General features: G+C 34.1%; 1 protein-coding gene and 1 long non-coding RNA gene across 19 annotated transcripts; both read right to left on the bottom strand.

Moving 5' to 3' along the window:
• Nucleotides 1–1,231: 1,231 nt before the first annotated feature.
• LOC147499890 (uncharacterized) lies at nucleotides 1,232–5,356 on the bottom strand. 11 transcript variants are annotated; one of them, XM_086561648.1, is made up of 6 exons: nucleotides 5,226–5,356; nucleotides 4,862–4,950; nucleotides 3,976–4,269; nucleotides 3,112–3,634; nucleotides 2,693–2,968; nucleotides 1,232–2,309 (listed from the first exon to the last, which is right to left on the bottom strand). In XM_086561648.1, exons 5-6 carry the CDS (start codon nucleotides 2,696–2,698, stop codon nucleotides 1,752–1,754), a joined length of 564 nt encoding a protein of 187 aa, XP_086417774.1. In that variant the 5' UTR covers nucleotides 2,699–2,968; nucleotides 3,112–3,634; nucleotides 3,976–4,269; nucleotides 4,862–4,950; nucleotides 5,226–5,356; the 3' UTR covers nucleotides 1,232–1,751. The 11 variants fall into 11 exon arrangements, with proteins under 11 accessions (XP_086417774.1, XP_086417776.1, XP_086417773.1 ...); XM_086561650.1 differs by having other exon boundaries at nucleotides 3,976–4,264; XM_086561647.1 differs by having other exon boundaries at nucleotides 3,976–4,950.
• Nucleotides 5,357–11,647: 6,291 nt separating this feature from the next.
• Nucleotides 11,648–18,021, bottom strand: LOC147499889 (uncharacterized). Of its 8 annotated transcripts, XR_015196118.1 has the most exons (7): nucleotides 16,009–18,021; nucleotides 14,977–15,044; nucleotides 14,822–14,867; nucleotides 13,496–13,828; nucleotides 12,500–12,779; nucleotides 12,111–12,200; nucleotides 11,648–12,029 (listed from the first exon to the last, which is right to left on the bottom strand). It is a non-coding gene; the product is annotated as an uncharacterized LOC147499889 (long non-coding RNA). The 8 variants fall into 8 exon arrangements; XR_015196115.1 differs by having other exon boundaries at nucleotides 13,496–14,867; XR_015196121.1 differs by lacking the exon at nucleotides 13,496–13,828.
• Between the last annotated feature and the right edge of the window lie 1,036 nt (nucleotides 18,022–19,057).

The raw sequence follows: 19,057 nt of genomic DNA, 5'->3' as shown, positions 1-19,057 counted from the left end.
ATTTCTTTACTCATTTAAATAGATTAAATTTCAGATTGTTATAGTTATCTAGAATCATAATTGGATGGCCTTTTTATAATTCATTAAATTAGATATTTCCTATTCTAACATGGATATTTTAGGCGTTGGATTTATCGCCAACTTTCTCCAATAAACACCACCAAATATAGTAATATACCATATTTTTTTATTGTACATTATTAGGATATATTTATTAACTGAGTCATCCCTGTATTAGAGGTACCTTTGATAAGGATCTTCAATTTGAGTATAAAGCAAATGGGATTAGGGGAAGTATACAACGTAAAAGTAAATCTTCAATAAGAACTACCAAGTTTTGAATTCTCATAAAGAAAATTGCATGCATTTAAGTTTAAAATATGCTTTTGGATATATTGGTCTTACTTGTCCAACCCAACCCGGTTAGCTTGAGCACGCTTAGCTTCCACAGCAAATGCTCCACATGGTGTTCCAGAAACAATCTTGATCTTGATATTTATCTGATGAACAGTACCATTTGGAAAAGAATTAGTAGCTAAGTAAGCACATCTGCACATATACACATTCAAAGTTACTAAACCCCTAACCTTGTTTGGGTCATAAACATCATGAAGCTGGAGCATCGTTTGAGAGCAAGAACCTGTAATATCAATATTTTGGGGTCAATTGGTTCCCAACTTCAACCTATGAGTAAAGTTCTTGGATCAATCCTTGGCGATGGTGTTGCACCGAGACCGGACTTTTTTGTTTTTGGGTATCTCCGGCCACCCATGGAAACAACCACCCGCAATATAGATACATTTTACAGCTACTTACAACTACGCAGGTAGAAAAGAGCTACTTACAGCTGCAATAGAAGAGCTAGAATATGCCCTAGGAGTCCAGGAATGGAGTGAGTAACATCAAAGACCAAAAGGCCATTTTCTAGTGGCAGGCCCACATCAATGGCGCTTACCAATTAAGTTGGAAAAACTATCGAGCCATGTTTGTGGCTTTATGCTCAAAGACATTAACATGAGAAGGCCACAATATAAACACTTATTTGATAGCATACCTTCTACAGACACAACAGAAAAGCTTGTAATGCTACCCTACTTTGTGAACTCTTTGAAAGGGTTTAACAAAAATTTCAAGTTTTGCGCACTAAGCAATTCTTATGCCCCTTCATCAGACAATAAGAGCTTATGTTGAGTTCCACAAAGACAATAGGAAGCAACTTTATTCGCCTCAATGTAAAACCCTACAACTCCTCTGCAGCATATGGTTCAAAAGTCTAAAATGAATGTTGTATTACAACAATATCCTAGATATAACAAATCTGAGAAAAATAATAGTATGCTAACTATGAAGAAGAAATAGGAGACACTCCATCCAACGATTTAAATCCAAATTCAGAAATAGGCTACCAATTTTGAAGGCGGCTGTAACATCCTTTGTCTGCTTGTATATATATCAGAGGCATTGCCAACTTGATCATTGTAGCTTTTTATGCTTCGACTACTTGCACCACTGTAGTCGCTATATGCCTGTGAAGTATGGACGCTGTGAAACTTGTTACCATACACTTCCGCCCCTTGCCAATTGACACTGTTGTCACCATCATTTGCCTGATAGACTACTGCGCTTTGACAGTTAAAACTCTTGCCTCCACCATATGCCTGAGTATGGACATTACGAAACTGCTGGTCATCATTGACTCCTGTCCTATGACACTTAACACTATTTGCCTGTGAAGTCTAGATATTGAGAAACTAGCTATCATACACTTCTGCATTGTGACAATTAAAACCATTTCCACAACCATTTTCCTGTGAAGTACCTATATTGGCAAACATTTCTTGGCTTTTATAATCAACTCCGCTACTAGTTTCCAGTGAATTTAAGATATTGCCGATTGGGACTTGTACTTGTTGATTGTCATCGTGAGCATAATCTTCTGGAGACCAGAAGTTGTTGCAGACTGGGGGTAAAAGAACATCTTCCACAGAACTAACAGGTATATAATATTCATCCAAGAGTTCCGTTGCTTCCTCTATGCTTGTAGCAAATTCACTGTCAACCTTTAAGTTTTCTAGATTATTCCTGCTACCTTCAACTTTAGCTTGGCCTTGATCTACATCGTCTTCATTGTCATTTCCTTCTTGCCTTCTCCTTTTTCCATTGCTTCCTATATATTTCTTGCCTTTTCCTTTTGCCTCACCTTTAGCTTGGCCTTGAACAACATCATCTTCATTGTCACTTCCTTCTTGCCTTTTACTTTTGTCTCTCGTGATATTGTAGTGTATTTTGTATAATACCCAATCATCTAGCTGGAGAATTGAAACAATAGCATAGCATGTATAAAAATCAGTAGATAGAGATGAATCTACTTGAAAGAAGCAAAGCGTCACATATACATTAATTCATTCATGTGTGCCATATGACATAAGTATTGAAATGAAACTAACAACAAAAACAAACAAATTATTGAATTGTGCATGAATTGAGATGGTCGGTATGCAAGGACTTTAGAGTTTCCTATATTTACGTTTTCTAAGGGAGCATAAACATGGATTTCACGCGACAGTCATACAATTGCTCTAAAGTCTTTTGCTTAATGTCGAGCAGTGCTCAAAACAAATAAACATGAATTCATAACTGTACTACAGATCATATTATGTTGAAATAGAGTTAGAAAATGCTGAGAAGGTACCTTCATCTAATTGCTTTGCTTGTTCTTAGGTATTTGATATTTTGGAATCCATAACTCATGTATGATCCAATCTGTTTTTTTCCCAGGATTATCCTTGACTTTAATTTCTTCCCTTCATAATAGACCAGAGCTCTCGTAAGACCAACTTTTCTTTTATCTTGATCTATCAACTCTTTTTTGGACCCACTGGCTTTCCAATATCCATTACCAGCCTCATGATCTGGTCTGTCCCCCTCTTTGTATTTTCGCCGTCCTCTTCATTTAACCTGTGCTTTTCTGCAACATGAATGCATTATATTAGAAGAATATCTAGCACCACAGAGATATACTGATGAAACGTTTAGGCGATAAAACTTCCATAGTTCCCTACTAAGTTTAGTGATTTCCGGCATGATATATAAGAAATGGTTACAACTTACAATATATAGCAGAACACAGAATGCTGAATCCAATAATTAGAGATCATCAATCTTGCTCAGTTTTATTTCTTTGATTGGTTCATGCTACATCTAATATATGGTTCCACCCTCCCTTCACGTTGTTGTTGTTGTCTGATTCATCACTTCATATAAAGTTTCCAATAACGAAACCCTCACAATACACCCAAAAGAACAGAAGAAGCAGAATTGCATAATAGAAACCAATAAAAGATGTTATCTACCTACCAATAACTATGAACTAAGAACAAAGGCAGACATATATATAGTTTGAGATGAATAAGTAAAACTGATTACATACCAACCAGTTCCTGTGGATGACAGGCATAAACATTAGCGTCAGTAATCATTGTACATTTGAAGTGGGGATCACGGAGCTTGTTATTGAGATAAGGCACTATGAGTTGTAAGCCAGTTGGAAGATATCGGAAGCCTGGTGGATATTTGATCACTGGTGTCCTCATATTTCTTCAACCTTGACAAATTGGCATGTGCACTGTGCACCCTTCAAAGTGAGATTGAGAAAGAAAAAGTTATTTAAGTTGACATGAAATATTATTAAGAGAAACACATCTCATATACAAGTGAAAAAGGGCCTACATATATTCTCAATACTCAAGACAAACCACGAAATCTACAGACCATGCGATTATACTCCGTCGGGGATGACTATATACCAATCAGAAGTAGAAATCATGAGAACTAAAGCTTCAAGTTATAGATATATACTTCGAACTAACACATTAATGATAGAAAATTAACTAAATAATTTAATTGTTGCCAGAAAATTGATTCACACACCAATTAATTGTCATGACAGAAAGAAATAAAATCAAGATTTCTCACCAAGTATCAACATGAGAATTCCAGCCCTACCAATATAGAATCGAATTCAGCCTGACCAATGATTCTTTGGTGGAGTGTGTCTTCCATCTTGAGGAGTTTATTAAACTCATCACTTGATACTTTGTCAACTGGGATTCCAGTCCATGAAGACACAATATGTTGTATGTCAACTTCTGTCACGACAGGACCTGAATCACTTGCCTCACTCTCTGCCCTGGGTTTCTCTTTACCTTCGTCAATTAAACTTGTGATCTGGGCCTTGAGGTCCATTTCCCTATCCCTCAACTCACTAGCCTGCCAAAATTCATCATAAGCTTGAATGGATAAAAAAAAAATGGTAAACCCAAAGAAAATTTAAATTTAAATTGTTCCGGTAACAATATCCTATGGCTTCACTATATTAGAAAGTTCTTGGACAGCTAAACTGCAATGAGAAGACTTAAGTTAGCCACATCAAATCTTGATACAAACTGCCCTACATCAATACAGAGAGAAGACATGTAATAGATTCGGGATGCAATAAAAATTTCAAGAATAACTCAGAGTCCAGACTGGAGTTTTCATCGTAAATGAGGCTTCTGCCTAGGAAAGTAATCATACCTTCCACCTTGCTTTCTATTAATTGTATTAAGCTGACTGCGGATAGTGTTATACTCAACAACACGTATTTGGCACAAATCATGCCGGTTAGAAAAGGTTATGCCTCATACGTGTATGAAAATATGCATGAAAATATACAGAGAGATTAAAAACAATACATCCAAAATTGTTGTGGGAAAGGCCCCACTATATGCCTAAATCATCACAACATACACACAAATACTCAAATTACAAAACCCATGAAATCCCCAAATACCAATAGCCATTTTCAGAAACCTCTACTAACCTTCATCGCCACCGTTGATCATCATGTCTGTAATTTGTTCATTGCAATCAATGAGCTTTGATATCTCTAATCCTCATGCTTCTCTAATTCTTTTGGAAAATCACAGATTTAACAGACTCAAAACTAAAGGAATAAAACGTAAGCAATCAAATAAAATTTGTAAGAACATATGCCGAAGAAACAGATTTTCGTTGCCTCGTTTTTGTTTAAACAGCGAAAGGGTTTGGTAGATAGAACCCCGAGTATTTCAAGAGTAAGAAAAACAATCTGATTACAAATAACTTTCTAAGAATTGGATTTCAATTTCGCTATACAACTGAAGAGGGATCACAAATCTATGAATAAAAATATAACAGTGTCTCACCTCCTCCATGGCCTGTGATGGAGTGATGGATACGAAGAGATTCCATAGTGAGAGTGAACGAAAAATAGCAATTGGGTTCATTGTGAGAAAAAAAAATTATGAGAAACAGAAGAGATGGGAGATAAGGGAAACGCGAAATTAGTTTAGAGGAGTTAGTTATAAATATTTAGTAGTCCTAAGACTCCTCTTAAATTTGTTTAGAATTTAATACCCCAATTTGACCAGAATATGGAACTAACCACCTGTTATCCAATTTTACCAGGAATAGATGGGATACAAAACAAAAATTGAATTTCACACAAAAAAAATTCACTTATAACTACCTGCCTTCACATTTAAAAATGTATATAATGAAAAGAGGGCATCTAGGGTGCATCAGTGTATGAGTTACTTCTTTGTTTAATGCACCAAAAGATTTGTGCCTATATGAGGGCCCAAATGCTATATACTGAAAGTACACCCCTCACAGACACTAGCTTTTCGAAATGAAAAACTAAAAATATTATGCCTCCAATATTTTGTGGAGGCATTTGACACTAGTCGTTAAGTCTAAACTCCAAACCACTAGACACTAAACCCAAAATCTTTATAAACTAGACCCTAAGCCTAAACCCTAAACCTTAAGACACTAAACCCTAACCCCTATAAACTAGACCCTAAACCTAAAGCCTAAACCTTAAGACACTAAACCCTAATCCCTATATCCTAAATTTATAAACATTAAACTCTAAACCAACCCGTTTCATTTAATAGTAGTTAATCAAACCCACAAAATAAATAATCAAATGCATTTTGTATCTGCATTTTAAAATATGTGGTGTGTATGCATTTTAAAATGTATAATTTATAACGTGGTGCATCTGCATTTTAAAATATATAATTTATAACATGGTGCATCTGCATTTTGAAATGTATAAGTTTATAACGCCCACATTCAGATGAAAACAGATAGGATTCAAACCCAAAATCTACTATTTTTTTTGTTCTAGTAGTTATCGTTATCTAAAAGTAGTTATCTTATTCAATCTTTATTCTCGGTAAACAAGTAGTTATTTTGGAAGGGTGAAAAAGAGAATAATTTATATTAAAAAATAACATGTGGCACCTTCTCGAGTCAAAAGCTTAGATTCTAAAGATTTTCTAAAAAAACACTTATGGCTTAATAAAAACAATGTAGGGGTATTAAAACCCAAAAAAATTATGGATAGGGCTTTAGAGTTGTTTTTTTTTTAAATGAGACTCTCTAGCCCAATTTCTTGATAAGGGAAAATAATCGGTTCGTATTCTCTAATTAGACTTTTAACCTCTTATTAAATAACCCAATTATTGCTAATTAAATGGCATTTATACTAATGTGTACAATTGAGAATGGCGTGGATTTGGTTTTCTAATATACTGCCACATGAAAAGACTGATTGCTCCTATTTAAAGGTCTTAAGCAATATTTGTATTTAAAGATAATATCGGTACTAAAAATTTATAAAGGCATAAAAAGACAAAGAAGTCCTCATTAATAAATATCTAGGCATCTGATTTTATTATTCATCAAGGGTATTATGCGTCAGAAAAAGACCCGGATGAATTTAAGAGGCTACGATCATTATAGGCTATACTACTAGTAGAGATTATGATTTGATTATTATTCAAGAATCTCTTAATTGAGTTATCTTTGCTAATATCTATCTTTCTACTTATCATCTTCATCTTCTTCTTTAACATATTGTTCTTATTCGTCTAAATCTCTTATCTTTTTTTCTTCACTTCTCTATTAATCGAGATTTCCTAATCTGTTTCTTCCAAATCTTTACCTTGTTCTATATTACGTACTAGGTATAACCCGTGCCATAGGCACGGTTGGTTATGAAGTAGCATATACGTCTTGATCTCAATTTATTCAAGGAAATGAGTTATAGTATAATTAGTGAGAACATATACCCAAAAGTTCAAATTTCATGTTTTCCGTACTTATGTAGTCAAGACCGGAATAAGAAGTGACAAACATGACATCCTTAATGAAGGCTCTCAATGGGAAAAACCTAAGCCACCAATTAATAGCAAAGCGTCGTGCATTAGATAAGAAAATGGATTGAACTGAATCTAAATCTTCTAGTCTAGTAATAATAATATAATAGAACCCATATTTCTTCTAGCTTAATTAAATATTTCTTGTTTTTTCTTCTATTAAGTCGTACTCTCTTGCCTCAACTCATCAGTCGACTTTGTTCGTCTATTTTCTCCGAGTTGAGTGGGACATTTTACTTGGCAATTACAATGAGCACTAATCACAAATCAATTACTACAATGAATAGTTTATATGCAACTTTAAGAAGAATTAGCAACTGACAGGTGAATCTTTCTATAGTACCATGTACAGATCGAGATGAATATGTTTACAACCCAATCCAGTCTTCATAAATTCATGAATCGATGGAAAAACAAAAGAAAAATTCCTGATTTTGCAAGAACTTAGTCCAAAACTTGTTTTTATGCATTCTTGATCGAGAACTGGTTTTGAAGTACACTTATCTCGTAGAGCTTCCTCAAGAGTCATAAGTGTAGTTTAAAGTTCTCCTTTTATGAGTTGAACTCCCATGAAATCGAAAGATAGAGAAAAATTGTCGATTAAGAATTAGGAGGAAATGTGTATGCCTAAGCTTTTGCCCCATGCCACTTTCACCCAAGCAGATCCATTGTCGTAGATTCTATTACACTAGTACTCAGTGTTTGTGAAGTGCAAATTGATCAAATCAAATATATCCTTGAGTCTCTTATCTTACTACCACCACCCTGCGACATTCACAATAAAGAGATTCTAAAAAATGTTGTTACAACAAAATCTAGTTTCCAAGCAAATTAATGGGGACAAACCCCAAACCCCAGTGAGAAGAAAGTCTATTAGACAAATTCTGGTTGTGTTGTATGGTATGCTACTTGCTTACCAAAACATCAGCTCATCAAGTGAAAATTAAAAGTTCAAAACACGTGGAAGCTAATGAAGTAAGGGATCCCATGAAGTAATGAATGATGATATAGATAGCATTAAGACGGATTAAAAAATTATGTAAATACAACACTTACTCGGAATGAAATCAAGTAGGACACCAACATCCATTTGAGAATACAATTTCAAATTATCACTAAATCTTCCATTGAAATTTCTAGACACCAGCCTTCATGAACTCCTTAATAGAACAATTTCCATAAAATGAACTTTTCTTTCTCTAAGGCCAATGCCCCATGGAAAAACCATTACATCCGGCATTCTAAGTCCGAGGTTGTATAGCTCCTTGATAAAATTCCTACACATCCAAAGAGAAGCCTTCAAATTTCTAAATATTGTACTAAGACACCATAGTGCTGGGTTGAGTAAAATAAGAAGGATGTGAAAGCTGGTGCAAATTTTCTTGGCTTTTACACTTACTTCCCTTACTGATAGATTTCAACTTTCCAAGAACATTCTAGCTTCAATAATGTCCCTTCTACATACCTCATTCTCATTTATTAGGTTTTCCTTGTAAATTAATGGTTTGGGGTCTACATATTCATAAGCCTGGAAGTTAATATGATGAAACTTACACATGGTGTTTACGGTGATAATGATATATAAGCGTTGATTGTGACAAATTTGTGTTTACAGTCTCGTTTAAAAGTTGGACTACCAATCACTTGGAACTCAATTCAGACATTAACACCATTAAATCAGTATGAAAATGATAATAGAGCGATAGGAAAAGGAAGCATGCAATATGGTGAGAGTGATAAATGAGAAGGGCCTAATCAAATGTAGTATTGTACAAAGTTGGCCAAATTATAGGAAATTTTGAGCAACACGACGTGGGCTATTGACGTACAATATGAATTGCCGGACGGGCCACTTACAACAATTGGTAGTTATTATATATATGCTATGTGGAATTAAGAAGCAAACAACTTAACAAACACAATCATGAGCAAACCATTTGATCCCAACTTACATCACAAGTGATGTTGAGGCTCAATGAGTGAGAGAAACAAAAATGAAATACCTACACACAAACTTTATAGTATAAAATTCCAGTTTCCAAAAGACAAACAGAAGTGAAAATAGAAATGACAAATTTAAGTGCAAAAAAAAAAAAAAAAAAAAAAAAAAAAAAAAAAAAAAAAAAACAAAACAAAACAAAAAACAACGTTTATGGCATGGATCAAAAACATAATAGTGTGAAAAGATTGTTGACCATGTGAAGACTAAAAGTGATTAGTTCATCGTCATTGCAATCTCCAACCCAAATAGATGTGAGTTTAAAGTTCTGCAATCAAATGCGTTAAAATGAGGATGCAAACCGTTAACCATATGCCATTAATCATAATTATATATGTTGAATAGATGAAAGTTGGGTGCCAAGAATTCAACTCCAAAAACAATCAAAGAGAAGTCAATATCAGTAATAATAAAACTTAAGTGATTTACACTTATATTTCCAATTATATTTCCATTAAGAATTTGAGGTTGCAAACTAAAGGGGAAAATGGGGTAATTAGAGAGTAAGGAGATTGAAATGAAGTCCAAAAATAAAATCAATTTACAACATAAAATGCAATTTGATCCACTAAAACCAGTTGAACACAGCTGATCTAATTATATCAAAACAAACCAAACCAATTATAATATCCAAATTGGATCAAATTTAATAAAAGTAAAGGCTAATATAAATTTTGCCTTGGAACTTGTAGAGAAGAATGATTCACTCATGCTCTTAAAATTGCAGGCTCTTCTAAAATTTGGTTGAGCTAGATGGAAAGTGTCTTAACATAAATGGTGGTGGAGCTTCTAATTGTGTGTGAGTATGTGTGGCATTTCATTGGCAAATGTTTCAAAAAATATTTAATTCATTAACTAATTATTTCAAACGTTATGAACAGAGTTAAAGACCCCTCAATTGCATTTCAACGCATTCTACAAACCTAGTGGCAATTTGACCATTGAATTGTTATTTGTTCGTAAAATTGATGCCATGTATGAACCCCAACTAATTAAAAAAAAAACCCCACACCTTAAGCCCAATATTGATTGAGTTTTAGTACTTAATTAGAACTTGCAAAACCTATAAAAGGAAAATTATTGTCTAATGAAAATGAAAGTTAATCAAACATAAATGCATTTAAAACATAGAGATGGAAGTGTATATGAAACGGTAGTATATATTTTAAAGATAACTATTGGGATTCCAAATGTAATAATTCATTTAATTTACAAACCAATTTTATTTATGCGAACTCTTCATTCATTTACAAAATATTTAATTCATTAAATAAACCTTTTAAGTATCAATGAGAATTAGCCTCGAAGGGTTTCAAAACAATATCTACCATACGCATGTCCCCCATTTATTGAATTTCTTGATTTACACTAATGGTTAAAAAAACAAATATAGTAGTAAAATGAATTCTATGAAATTCAATTGTTCTACAATTTTTTTTTTTTTGAATTAGAAAAAGTATATCAGTAAAAGAGTACGTATAAGGTACAAAAAAAATATATGATGATGAAGTACATGCACTTATTCAAATCTAAGATAGGTTGCTCCACATTTGGATAACTCCTTACAAACATTTATGGACTTTTGGTGTAGTAAAGTTGTAGCTTGCTTGGCCACATGATCAATGACGACAAAATTTGCTTCTCCCAATGTATTTGTTATTGCTCAGTAGTGAAACTTGTTCAACCAATTTTCTCATCTGTGTTTGATGTTTTAGGGCAGCTGGGTGGTGCACGCCAAGTGCAGTAAACACATCCACCCAGTCCACTTCACCTAGATTCTTTTCTCGACATTTGCGTAGAGCTTCCTTGACACTATTTAGGATTGCTAAAACTTCTGCAAGATACTTGGTACCAACTCCAATATTCTTGCATATAACTTGTAGGATTTCACATCTTAAATTTCTATATATAGATAGCACCATATCCAGCAGCACCAAGACTACTAAGTGAAGCTCGCTAAACATTGATTTTAATGGTATCTTGATCGGGCAAGTCCCATTTGTAGTCATTCTCTATTGGTGACCTTCAGAGCCTATTTGATGGGATGATGGTCTCCACTTCAGTGGTTGTGGTGTACATAGCTGCTTTCAGAGAGCCAGTGTGCTGAATTTGCCTGATCACTTCCCTCTTGTAGTTTTCCAAGTTATTACTCTCGTCTTTTTGCAGCACTTTGTGTTCTTTCATATAGTTACAATTCCAGACACCATTGAGTGTTCCATAGGTGTTTAATCGATGCAATTGTTCGATTTCAAATATTTATAGTGTCTTTTAAATTGTGAAAGACGGAGTTGACCTTAAACTTTTTTGAAATCCATGACCATGTTCCTTTGTAGTGTCACATTCTCAGAACAAATGATCAAGAGATTCTTCTTTCTGCCATCCCAATCCAAGCAAGTAGTAATTACTTTAAATGTGAATTCCATAAAAGCTTGCTCTAGCAGACCTTTGGCCTAGTATATCATTTCCCATTACGTCTGGAACTCATTATAAATTGTCCCTTCGTATCTGGAGTGCAAACTCTGTAATCCTTTACACCTTGATTGCATTTACGTAGGTTGTTAATGCTCATGGCATCACCTTGTAGTAAGTGAAATATTTCTACTGGAAGGCTCCATTCTCAACTAAATAAAATCTAACTCAATTTTGATTTTGATTTGCATGCATCCTTTTGTGAAGAGACTTGAACTCCCCTATAATCCCTCCAAAGGTCTATATTTGCAATTATCCATTGAAAGCTAATGACGCACTTTGCCAAATGGAGGACTTCTTGTTCCAAAACTTACCTGGGTAACAAATTAAACCATGTCAGATATTGCAGAGGAACAAACTTCAACAACAAACTAAACCAAAATCAAATAACATACCAATTGGAATCGCAACACAAAGTGTTTGTGCATGTCTGTATCACTCGATTCCGATCCTTATTGAGTTGTTGTACCGTGGGCGAAAGCAACCTTAAAATTTGACAAAAGGATACCTTAACAGTTGGTTTTTTGTTTTTGTGAACACATTCGATGATATTATTAAAGGAGTAATAGGAATTGAAATAGATTGAATCAAAAAAACTAAAATAGAATGAAAATATGGGAGGAAGTATACAAACGAATTGGGAAAAAAAAAAGTAAATTAGGGAGCCCAGTGCACCAGCTACCCGTCTCTCTCAATTATGGAGGTTAATAGGTTATACAGGGAACTCTAATTTTAAGTTAAGGAATCGAGTTGAACAGAAAATTATATATAATAGAGTTCATACCAGTTCCAGTAAAATCCCCTCATATTGGAATTTAGAAAGCAAGGAGGTCTTTCTCTCAAAGCCAGAAGCTCATCTCAAACGAAAGCGATAGGGAAGATAAGGGATAGTGATCGTAAGTGATCATGTTTTGCAACCATTGATAGGATCATCGCGTTTGGTACAATATTACAACATAGATGAAACAGTGGAGGGAATCCCTATGCATTCGGGGGCATCAAACTTTTCCGACTTCTAATTTCTAATTTCGAAACTATGTATGTATGCGCCAACAGCCTGCACACTTCAAAGATTGGAAAATAAAGAAAGAGAATGAAATAGGTTAGATGGAGTTGTTTGGCTAATAAATTTAGTCATTTACGGATTTCAATGAGTAATAAATTTAGTCATTTACGGATTTCAATGAGACATACCTAATCGACAAAATTACATTTGCACTCAACCCTCGATTCAGCAAATTTAAAATTGTTCACGTTCACCATTTTCTATGGAGTTGAATTTTGAAAAATCAGATCAGAACCTAATGAAGGCGAACACTTTCAAGCATTTTTAGCAAGCTGTATGAGGTCCATGATTGCCAACCACCCAATGGATGCAATACAAAGATTAATAAGAATTGTCGTCAAGAAAGTTCCAATTCCCAACTGTTCAATCTACACAGTACATACAATTTGCAGGTTGGCCGCATACAAATTCTATAGCAAAGGAAAATATATATAGTAGCAGTATAACACCTAAGTTAAGTACCATATGTTTTCACCAAAAACAAAGAATAAAAGGCAATAACTGAAATGACTCCATTAACGGATTTGAGTCGTTTACTCTCCTTCTAATATTTCTATCACAAAGTAACCAAAAATGGGTAGTCAAGATTCAAGAGTATATATGTGTGACACATTAATCCATTTTTGGTATTCAAAATGATATAGTCAGGGTATATCGAAAAGAAAGGAAAAAAGAGGACACACATCTAAGAAGGTTGGAGTGATAATTGCTCACCTTAATTCTTAGACGTTGGAAGAATAGTTTTTGAGATTAATTGAAGCCTCAAGAATAATGTTGAAAGCCTCTAATTCAAACAAATTACATGGTAGAAAAAGACAATCTCTGAAAAATCAAGGCTAACTTGACAAAAACCAAGACTTAATCTCTGTCAATATAGAAATTGAGTGTTACTAAAAATAGAGAAAATAAGATAGCAGAAGAACAAAGTCACACTAAAGATATCATATAAAAAACCAAAAAGTACAGTGAAATAGAGAGAGAGAGAGAGAGAGAGAGAGTATCTGAGTGCAATGTATTCATTGATAGTATGTAGCTTCCTTGAAATCTCTGTCCACATTTCAACCAAGATTAGTAATCAAATTTCTAAACACTGAATTTTGGTCTATAAAGAAACAACCAAATGCCTGGGGAGAAATGAGTCACAACTGAACTGAGGAAAAAAGTGAGATGATTAAAATTTAGGAGAAAAAAAAAACATATAGGAAGAACTGAGAGACAGAGAAGAAAATCAAAGCAAAAAGGGAACTATGCATACTCTTGAAAATCCGAAACAGTTTTTCGACTATTTAGTAAAGCCCATAGTTGAAGCCCATCTCGTTGGGCTTTCTTTTGGAAACTCCTTATTTACCATACTTAATTTTCTTCATTGTAAAACTGAAACCCCAGACTCCCACTTTAAAAGTTCTTAGGAAACGTATATCACTATATCAGGAATAGATTAGATTATAAACCGCAAGCCATCTAGGCCCAAAGCCCTCTTTCCTTTCACTTTCTTATTATTTTGGTAGAAACTATTTAAACGCAAATTGTTTGTCCTGCAGCTAGTTTAATCCCAGTGCTAGGTTCTCTTGAAATGAAAAGAAAAAAAAAATCGTTCAAAATTAATTAAGAGTTCAAGCATAAAAGACAAATTGATAATACAAATTCTATGTTAAATTTAAGTCATGGATTAAAAAGGTGGTTTGCAAGTCAAGAAAGTAATAATATACAACACACTTTGTCAACTAAAAATTAAAGTTATCCAAGTCTGACAGTAGTTATAGCATTCCACCAAGTATACACATATATTATATAGGACATGGTAAAACTCTTAAAGTAGTTATGATATACAATGCCAATCGAAACAATAACACCAATGTTTACCATTTAAGTATGATAATCAATCAAATCAATGATATATCGTGCATTAAGCTAATGGTACATACTACCAAGTGATCATTAAACAAACGCATCGGTATGAGTGTATGACCACTAAAAGCCATAAGAAATTTTTGGTGATGAATGTGATCAGTCATAGTACAACATAAAGAATATACATACCATCAACTTCTCAAATCGAGACTAAAACTTCTCCCACACCTTCATCCTTTTACAAAAAGCACTTTGAATATATCAGTAGCTATGAAATCAATGCGCACAAAAAATAATAAAGATTTGAAATTAAAACAACGAAACCCATATTGAGGTGCACGTACCTCAAAGAAGAGTGCCTATTAGTAGTGTTTTTTTATTTGCACTTGTGTTGTAATAAAGCGAAGAAGACCTACATGTTGATATCAACTTCAATTAGTCAATAAGTATATATGAAGACGCTTTGAAGATTTATGTCAAACCGAACTTGAGCAGAGTGCGATCTAGAGCAATAACCAATGTTGGCATGCCTAATGAAATTCAAGCACATTCATTTTTAGTTCTTTGTTGCAGTATCACATGCTCAGTTTCCTTAATTTTCACTTGCACTGGTATTGTATCCATCGATCCCAATCTTACGTTTGGAAAAGTAACAATTTAAAAACAAAAACAAAGTAAGAGATATTTATTCAATCATATATCTATTTAATATTGCATTGTCTACCCTGTTTTGCAAGCGATTTATTTTCAAAGTGAACTTTCTAAAGTGATTAGCTAGGTACTCTTAAAGTATATAAATTTTTATTTTTGAAGCTGGGGAGGGGGGGACTATGGTGGCATGATGAGTATGTTTCGGTAGAGTGTTCATACTAAATCCACACCAGTGTAACATTTATTATTCTTATTTCTGCTACGTAGAAAGAGGAAAGAAAATTTTGTAATGCATATCTGTGCAAAACACATTTTAACCTCTACTTTGGAAAGATTCCAGGAACTCAAGAATCACATATGGATTTTTGTTGTGCTAAGGAGTTTCGTCTTATGATGAACTTTCTAGGTGGGGACCAATGAGATGGGAGTGATACACTACTCTTTTTGCTTGATGGTGTTTAACTTAACATCAACAATCATATCACTAAGTGAACATTGAAATACATAAAAGCTGAGTGATATACAACTCAAATTTAATTAAATTCTATTCTGTAGAATGAGCACCTAACTTATTATATAGTTCTCCTTTGTACACTAAGTTGCACAAAAAAAAAATATAGTACGTTTTATACCAAAAAGGAAGCACCAATACAGACAAAGAGCGAAAAATCAATAAGAATTTTTTGCACATAGAGTGGGTTGGGGGTGGTGACGACAATACATACCCGAAAATTTATCGCTGCTGGCAGAGTTGCCCTTGTAGGGAATGAACATAGAAACAATTAAACTTAGTACACCTACAAAGTAATTGCAAATTAGTATGTTCCTTTGCGTGTATTTGCGGTTTTCTGTTTGATTCCAAAAAATTAAATAAAAATTATTACAATGAATAAAGCAGCATTGTGTAAAAGATGAATATATGACCTTTTACATTCGGTAGAGGAACGTTGATGGCAGAAATTTGGTGAGAGAGTTATTGGAGTTGGGAGAGGGAGCTTTGTTGGGGTTTTATACACTTGAGATAAGCAATTGAGTAGCTACCGGTCAGATGCATTGTTTGGTCAGGCATCTTCTTTAACTCAATGGAGTAATTGCAATAAATGGTAGTGGAGCAATGTAAGGAAAACACTAATGGTTGTATTAATGGAGATGAAGACAGGGGGAAGAGAAATAGGGCGTTCGGAAAAGAAGAAGTTGTAAAGTGTAAACAACAACTCGTTATTTTGGAAAGTCTTTGTCAAAAAGAGGAGTTATGGTATTAGAGTTTTCTTTCTATTTTCAAATATAATTAAAATAATTAATTAAGTATAATTAGTGTTCGATCTAATTGAAATTTGAGGAAGCGTTCTAATTGAAATAGGAGGGATGGAAACCCAATTAATTTGGCAATCCTTGGAAATTAAATGAGGCATTCAACCAACATCTGAAAAGATCCCCTGAACCAACGTTATGAACACAATGTATTGATACGTATCAAGTAAGCTTACTTTATTTGGCATTTTTACATATTAATGTATTTTAAAAGACTACTCTCATCTAACTCAGATCCCTATGCAATCCCGACCACCCTTTGTCTATCCATTTTGTTTTATTATAATAGATGATCAAGGGTAGATCTATTCCCCCCCGTGTTATCCTACCTTAGGCCCACAGTCTACAACCCAAACCCAAAAGAAAAAAACAAGAAAAAGAAAGCCTAAGTGCAAATGTGTAACTTACTAGATCACCTATTTGTTGTTATTTGGGTAATTTAGCTTTTAGGCCCAATTACAATTGGATAATTTGTGTTTGGCCACCAGTTGATCGTTTATTAGACATTGGGCCAAAATTGACGGTGATCCATCCATACTTTCTGAAATGGCTAATTTACCTTTACACGTGTACTACACGTGATTCAAATGAACGTGGAGAGATCAATGTTATTTTGAGATCAACGGCCAGCACGACTTTATATTCCGACCGTTTTGTTGTAACACGTGTCGTAATCTCCAACTACGGGAAAAACACTCAGCATCCCGCCAGAATCCAAAAGAATAACTTGGAATGTAGGTTGATGATCGAATTCCTCATAAGAAAATTAATCTATTACTAAACTTTCATTGAAATCATTTTCTGGCATTACCTTCACAAAACCACAGTCCAAGACTCACCTCATCCCCCTTAACAACCCCCCAAAAAAAAACACGAGCGAACAAACACACCACACATGCTAAGGTCAACGGAGCCCAATCTAATATAGGTGTTATCCTGTCTTCCACTTTAATGGCATGTACAACACTTAATACTTCAGGGAAAAGTTAAAGACACGGCCTCTTGCAGAAACCATTTTCAACAACTGCAAGAACAACACTGAAAGGTTTTCAGACAGTAACCCATGTTGTTTACAAGTTTTCATCTTAGAACGAATTGAAAATAAAATATACTGACCACATTGATGCCAAGAACGGGACACAAAACTAGCACGAACAATATCAGACAGGTCATCCATACACGATAAGATATTTGACGATACATCAGTGTCGAGAATTTGCAGAAAATCGCCGAAACTCTCCATACCAATAACTTGTTTAAAAAACAGTCGATACCTAATGAATACCATCAGACAAAGTTTAATTAATTTTGACAAAGAAGCATAGGAGAATCAAAATTTCGATTAAGACTGATGTGATTGTACATATCGAATCTTTTTTTTCCGGTTGAGAAATTTGAAGAAATAAAGACATGAGTAAAGCGAATTGCATAACTGTGAATGAATTGAAGGCTCTCAATGGTTGAACTTCCTCACAATATAAAAGAGTGAAGAAGACGAATTCTAAAGCTATTTAATTGAGACCGTTAGATCAAATCTCAGATCTGACAGTTATTTTGATGATAGTTGAAAAGTCTCGAGATAAACACGTGCAAGGGAGTTTTAGGCATTACACAAAACCTGTTTTTGGGCCCAATAGTCAAGTCATGAAAAACACAAAGTCAACGCAGTCAACCATCAATTTTGGCCCAATGTTAATAAACGATCAATTAGTGACCAAACGCAAATTATCTAATTATAATTGGGCCTAAAAGCTAAATACCCCTTGTTATTTTGTGCACACCCATAGACACATAGTTCTTCTCTCCAAGTTTGTCATTTTTTATTCTTGCAAACTTCATTTTCTATTATTTTTGTAACCAAATTCTAGAATTACTAACTTTTCTAAACTCAATTTTGTTATTGAATTGCCTTAATTTTTAGTTGAGTGCTTACACTTTCAATTCATTTATGTTAAGTTGTTTATAAACTATATGTGAAGTGCGTATTATGTTAAGTTGTTTATAAACAATATGTGAAGTTCATATGTTGTTAGTTTACGGGAGATTGGGAGCAAGAATACATTTTCTAATGGAGATTTAAAATGACATGTTTTGTATATATATATATATATATATATATATATATATATATATTCCTCATAAGTAAGTCTCTTCCTGATCAATCATCCATGGCTATGATAGTACAAGATACCCGTAATCAAGTGCGCGCAACCTCCGCTAAAGCGAAACTGTGTGGAGAAATTCCTTATGAGAAATTTATTGTGGTCACATTCTGTGGTGTCTTATCTAGATAAAATTCCTAGCTCCGCCACTGCTTATGATGAAGTATTGAAGCCTAGTTTGTCTGCTATACGCCAATACCTAATCTTGATGTACAGCGTCTCATATTACTGCTTTATTATTTGTTCCTTTATAGTGGCTTGTTTAATGCTTCTGTTCAATTTTGTTAAATTTTTCTTGCAC

This window comes from Coptis chinensis, chromosome 5 (genome assembly GCF_015680905.1).
Source record: "Coptis chinensis isolate HL-2020 chromosome 5, ASM1568090v1, whole genome shotgun sequence".
Classification (NCBI taxonomy): domain Eukaryota; kingdom Viridiplantae; phylum Streptophyta; class Magnoliopsida; order Ranunculales; family Ranunculaceae; genus Coptis; species Coptis chinensis.
This window is presented reverse-complemented; position numbering and strand designations above follow the sequence as displayed.